At 39.3% G+C, this 6354-nt stretch overlaps 1 protein-coding gene across 10 annotated transcripts in view; it reads left to right on the top strand.

The window, feature by feature from the left end:
* The first annotated feature begins 366 nt into the window (after positions 1-366).
* LOC109964609 (SAM and SH3 domain-containing protein 1-like) overlaps positions 367-6354 on the top strand; it is a 54208-nt gene continuing 48220 nt past the window's right edge. For 5 of the 10 annotated variants that reach the window (XM_020608031.1, XM_020608032.1, XM_020608030.1 and 2 more), the window contains exons 1-2: positions 367-765; positions 1159-1753. In XM_020608031.1, coding sequence (XP_020463687.1) covers positions 1280-1753 — 474 coding nt within the window. In that variant the 5' untranslated portion in view covers positions 367-765; positions 1159-1279. The other 5 variants (XM_020608036.1, XM_020608034.1, XM_020608035.1 and 2 more) reach the window with 3 other exon arrangements.

Genomic DNA, 6354 nt, shown 5'->3' with positions numbered 1-6354 from the left:
TTGCAAAACATATTTCTTCATTGTGTATAACACACTTTTTCATAGTCATTAAGCCATTCAGTAACCTTGAGCTACAACCATTAGTCAATTCACTGATAGAAGCAAAAATCACCAACATTTTCTGGCTACACCTTCTATAATGTGAAGAAATTATGCTTTTATTTGTCATACATTATAATAAACCTGGGATTTTTACTCTTGTTCAATTGGTCTATTTATTTCTAAAATCAACAGAACATAATGTTAACCTGTTTCAAAAATGCAAACATGTCATGTTGGTAAGTGTAATGATATTTACTTTGATTTATTTACGAATCCTACATTTCCCAGAATCCCCTGCAGGTGGCGCCAGTGCTCGCAGAACTCCCGTCGTGCAGCGGGGGAAAAATAGAGCTGAGCAGCATCCTCACATTGACAGAGCCAGCGATGGAAAGATAGTGAAGTTTGTACAGTACAAGCTAGTCACAAAGTAAGCTCCAACAAGTGCACGCTTTGAATGTATAGAGAACGTTTTCGGTTTTGTTTTCTACAAGCAGTCTTACGGTAGTTAAGTATTGCTCTGGCTTTAGCGTGAACCTTTTAATTCTTGCTCCGGGCGAATGTTTGATGAACCTGGCGTCTTGCTCTAACCGTTGCGGTGAATGAAACAAAGAGGATGGATGCATCATGTGAGGACGCCAAACTCGTAACGGTTCTGTGATTTCCCCGTTTTTTTTGTAAAGGAGAACCTGACTGAAATGTGGTCAAGTCGGCTTTTCTCACCAGGTAGCGTCAACTTAACGATTCCATCGACGACCTAAAGCAGCTAACGTTGAAATAATGTTAGTTTCATACACGCTCATTTTCAACGTGAGTTTATCGGTTAAAGTTGAGTTCGCTTGTTGGACTGTTTTGTCTTAAACACTTATAGGTTCTTCATGTATGAGTTTTACCTTTAATATACACGTCTCCATGAGATGTCAAAGGCCATCAACAAGAGCCTGACACCGTCTAAACTGTTTTTGCTCAGGGAAGCTGCTTCAGCTAGGGTTGGTCAGATTTAAAGGGCTTCTGAAAGTTAAAGGTACTTCAGAACAGTAACCCATATTATTGTCTCTTAACATGTATTTGCTCTTTTTTTTTTGTTTTGGAATATTGAACCTGGTGCTGTGTGCAAAGCGGGAGTCCTATGGAGCAAAGTGCTGGATTCCCTCAACAAAAACTCCAGCAGCAGCAGCCGATGTGTGGATGGCGATGACAGTGTGCACGTAAAATAAGCCTTACTTTATTCTGTCATAAGATGAGCCAAGGGCCAAATCTTGTCCTGGAGTGGCTATCCAAGCTCCATCTGGCCCAGTATGTGGAGTCATTCATCGACAACGGGTATGACGATTTGGAAATTTGTAAACAGATTGGAGAACCAGACCTCGATGCCATAGGCATCCATACTCAGTACCACAGACACAGGCTGCTCACAGCTGTGCAGAGACTGAAAGAGGAGGATAAAAGGAAAGTGCCTGGTTACTATTTCACCTTAGAGCCTCTGGTTGCTTCTGCTTGCCAACAGACTACAAACCGAGAGTATGTTGGGACACTGAGGTCACACACATGGACCACAGGGATGCACCAGGCCTCCTCTCCTGGAAACCACAACCTGAGATGCACAGATTGTAATGATTTTGTGACCTATCCCAAACTGAAGCTCAAGGTACTGATAAGGGATAAACTTGCAAAAGATGGAATTAACCTGGGAGAAGCACCTTACACCCATAAGGTAGGCTGGTTTTACTTCTTTTTACAATACAATGATACTAAATGGTGGATCTACAAGTGCTGTCTCGTGAAATTTAATACACATACTTTGTTATGTATGTGATGAAAAGTGTGTCAAATTTATTTGATGGTGCCAAGTGATTCTTCCTTAGTGTACCAAGGATACTCTGGTTTCTCTGCCAAAAGTCTTCTGAGATTCAATGAAGTGTTGTCAGATTTCACTTTCTCTTAATTTACTCAAAACAGTTTGATTAGTGACTAAGTTTATTTTAATTGAGCAAGTGAGTCCTGGATGAAACTGCCCTTTTCTTTAGAGTTAACATATAACCAAAGACTAAGAGTTAAAAACCCTATGGCCTTTCCACACAGATGTCAGTGGGGTGATGGATTACTCTGGTCGATACATTGCTGACAGCATGGCATTTTATTTCTGAGGATCTTCTCTATTCTGACAATTGTCCAGACTGTGCTGACTGCAGAGACTTTTAGTTAATGTAATTGCAGGGAGTAGATTTTCAGATTTGGCATTGACCAGATCCGTTCAGTCCTTAATACATTCAGCAAGTAGACTGAGGTGGAAAAAAACAAACTGAGGGGATAAATCTGGCTTATTTTCAGCGATACATGTATGTCACTATCACTGGAGGGCATGATATTTGTATTCTGGATTTGATTATTAGACAATAGTTGGTAAACTGGTGATATGAATCTGTTTCCGGTGTAGTGTAACAGACTGGATTCCTTCTAAGCAGCACTGTTGGACACTGCCCTCGAATATCTTTACACTTTCAGACCTAAGGCACAGTTTCTGTTCTCAGCAGTGGCACTTAGCCAAGACAGAACTTGTTCTTTTAATGCACATCCTTACTTACCTTGGTTTTGTCTTTGATCAGCAGATTCAAGTTTAATACACTACTCATCAATAATGAATGAATGTGATCTGAGGGACTGATGAGCAGTTTGAACTGATTTTTGTGTCACAACAAATCATAGAACATACTGAGCCTGTTTTGCTTGAGTGCCTTTACACAGTCATTGTTATTGTGCAGTCTTATATAAGACTTAGCCGTATTGAAAATTGTGCAGTGTTTGTTTTATTCTCATTTATTCTAATGACGACAGTCTAATTGGAAAAAATTTTGTTACCACTCTGAAGTGTCATAACCTTTAAAACAGTTGCACTGTTGCTAAAGTACAGTATCATTCTGGGCAGTTTTACAGCTACAAGCATCTACTGTTCATGAAAGATTCAGAGGCTGGGAACTGCTAAGTGCAAAGGTACTTTGTGATTCACTTCCAAACATTTTTCTAGGTTACAGGCAATATTGGCACAGTTAGATTCGTCCAAAAAAATGTCTTTAATTCATTCGACTTAAAAGCACCACCAACTCTCGAGTCAGCACAGCCATACTAAGGGTCCAGTTCATTCACGGGGCAGACATATGACAGTAGCTACACTCATTCTCTACTAGTTAGTTGATGTAATATCTACAAAGTACAACAGACCATCACTAACAAATGATTTACGTTTGGCTTTGGTTCTCCAGCCTTACACTGTGTGGTTAACATTTGGAGTGTTTTGTCATCCTACTACAGCTCTGTAGGAAATAGGCCAGTCTTTTATTGGCTCATTTATTTAGGACCATTTGAGTTTTCTCACTACTTACATTTTGAAGATATGCACGGTCATTTTATTAATTTGCAGCTTGAATATTGAGTACCAGCTATAAGCGAAGAGCTGATTTAAAGCAGGTCAGACTGGTTGGCGCTGTGTGATAACAGTTTGGCCTTCAGGTTCATCAGATTTAGTCCAGTTGCAGAATTGGGTATATAGGCCAGCATGGCCCATTTTCTCACCAAGAATAGCATACAGCAGCTTCAGGCTAAGTCTGGCTTTACCAGCAATATTCAACTTACTTGCTGAAATTTGTGCAGAATTTGACCAAATATCAGTATAATATTAAAAATCAAGGTGATTTGTGATTAAAGATTGGATAATTCACAATACAATTTATTGTTGTCCTTTCTATTGTTGTCTCCAAAAATAATGTAAAGTGATATCATCGTGTCACTGTAAGGAAAATGCATGTGGAGATTTATTTGAAAGTGTAGCATAGTACTGTAGCATTAAAACAAATCCATCTACACATATTTCAAGCAAGTGTCTTCTGTGCTGCAGCCTCTCTCCTTATGACCTTAAACATAAAAGTCTTGAAATTTGGTTGTAAACTTAAGCAAGAGCCCATTCAGATGATTAACACTCTTTTTAAATGTGCATGAAATGATTAGTTTTGTCATTTGCCAACAAAGCATACATCACATTGCTGATCTCATCCGGACCCTGTTGGGAGGATTCCCTTTATAGCTGGCTTTACTTCCCTGTGTCACTTTGCCAGAGGACAGGAGGACAAGCAAAACCAGCAGGCCCCTTTTGACAGAAGAGAAGCCAGGCTGAATAGAGCCTGGCAAAATACAAAGCTCTGCAGCAGCTGACAGCTGTCTCTGCTTTTGTCTCTGTAAAATGGAGACTGAATAGGATGGTTTCTGTTTGAGCAAAGTTGGTTTTTAAAACACCAGGACCAGTTTAGCTATGAGGACCAGTACAACATAATGTTTATATAAATAAAGGAGAGAAGGAGTTTGTAGCTTTAATGGTTGATAACATCTATCACTTATTTCTATGTTTACCTCAGTGTTTATTGTGTATCATTTCTTCATATTGTAGACAAACACCAGTTTATGTTTTTAGTATCGGAAAAACTACAGTTCCTGTGATTGCGTCAGAACACGTCGGCACACACTGTTATTTACTAGACTCTTCTGGACTTCGGCGGTCCAAGTAGCACAAGGCTAACTGTGCTTCTGATATTGGTCTCACCTCTCCCAGCTTTTTAAGTTGTAAAAAAACACAAGAAGATGTGTAATAGATACAGCATCTCTCGACTATAGGCCTCAGTTCAGTTCTCCTGCCAGTCAGCTGGCTGGATTTTTAGTTATTCTGGATTTTTAGCTATTCTGGATTTTTAGTTATTAGCCAAATTAAAAATCTCAGTGGGATTTTGAGTGGGGTTTTCTTTCTTCTGGAAATTCTGGTTTCAGTTCTGCTCTCTATACCTCTGTCTAGTTAACATTCATTTCAATTGTCCTGCTGCCATCATGTTGACTTTAAGTGAAAAATGATTTAGAAGAGCATCTGAGAAACCAAGAGAAGCGTATGTACTTAGTCTGTACTCACTAACGTACCATTCACATGCTTATTTAAGATGATATGTAAGCTCAGGAAGCAGGGTTTTTTTCTTTTGAGAGAAAAGTATTTTGTGTAAGTATTTCCCTTAAGCACCGTAGCTATTGAAACACATCTCGGTTTCCAGCCGTTACCTCTGTGTTGCTTCAGCTAAACAATACTAAGTAGGTCTTTGAAACTATGTGGTGCTCTCTGAATTTAAATCACTGCACAGTAGAGAAAGCCTCTTTTGGTTTGTGGCAGACGCACGCAAGAGGCAGTTGAATTGACAGAGGAAGTTTTATTTCTATCAACAAACAAAAACAGATTAATCACTTCACTTGATAAATGTACAGCAATGCCTTGGACCTGATGGGGATTTGTCTGCATAAAGATGTTTTTGAGTGCGCCAGCCCTTCTGGTGGTGTGTCATCCCCCGGCCCTTGGAGATCTCTGAGCTACACACTATAGTGATCTTGATCATGTTCCTTTACAGCCATTTTCCATGCTGAGCTATTTTTAATGCATGTTCAAAATGGGCCATTCATTCAAATAGAAGTGTATAGATAAGTTTTCAAGATACTCTCATGTTTCTTTTTATGAACAAAAGTACAATGGATGAACAAATTAAAGGACATTTTGCTCGCTTGTCTTATGCTAGATTTACCTGTGAGACACTTGTTGTACCCGGTACTTTTTACCATACTGACTCTGAGAGACGAGACAGTCCAAGTAACTACAAAAGCGTGCTGATTTATTTCATGAACACAGGTAAAAATTAACATTACATGCTCAGGCATCTTGCACCTCCAAACTGTACGCAGGCAGATGAAAGATGAAAGACCCCCGAACCCAACAGGCCTGTACATTATATTTGGTTTGGGCTAACCCCATTCTACACAGGCACGTCAAACCGTGACGTCACCTGATATGCCAGCTTTACAGCTGACCGTAGCAGTAGTCAAAACATGGAGAAAATCAATGTGTGTGAGTGTTGATTAAGTGGTGTGTATCTAAGAACATACAGGACATTCAGGGACATGTCCGGACATTAAGCCTAGGAAGATATTATGATTAAGATTACGGCTAAACATATCATACAGTAGCCACTTTCTATCTAGTTATCCTGGAACATAAACAACCTGGAGTAACTCATGAAAATGAGTAAGCATTTAACAGCCTACCTAGACATCCTGTCTACACTAAAGACATTTCTAATACAACAAGTACCTAACCAACATCTATCTGACTAAAAAATACCTAACACACTGAATGTCAATATTTAAATTCAGTTTTAATTTATTATTATTTTTATTCCTGTTGTACCCGGTACTTTTTACCATACTGACTCTGAGAGACGAGACAGTCCAAGTAACTAC

This window comes from Monopterus albus, unplaced genomic scaffold, assembly GCF_001952655.1.
Source record: "Monopterus albus unplaced genomic scaffold, M_albus_1.0 scaffold90.1, whole genome shotgun sequence".
Taxonomy (NCBI): domain Eukaryota; kingdom Metazoa; phylum Chordata; class Actinopteri; order Synbranchiformes; family Synbranchidae; genus Monopterus; species Monopterus albus.
Note: the sequence above shows the minus strand (reverse complement) of the source record. Positions and strands in the feature narration are given on the sequence as shown.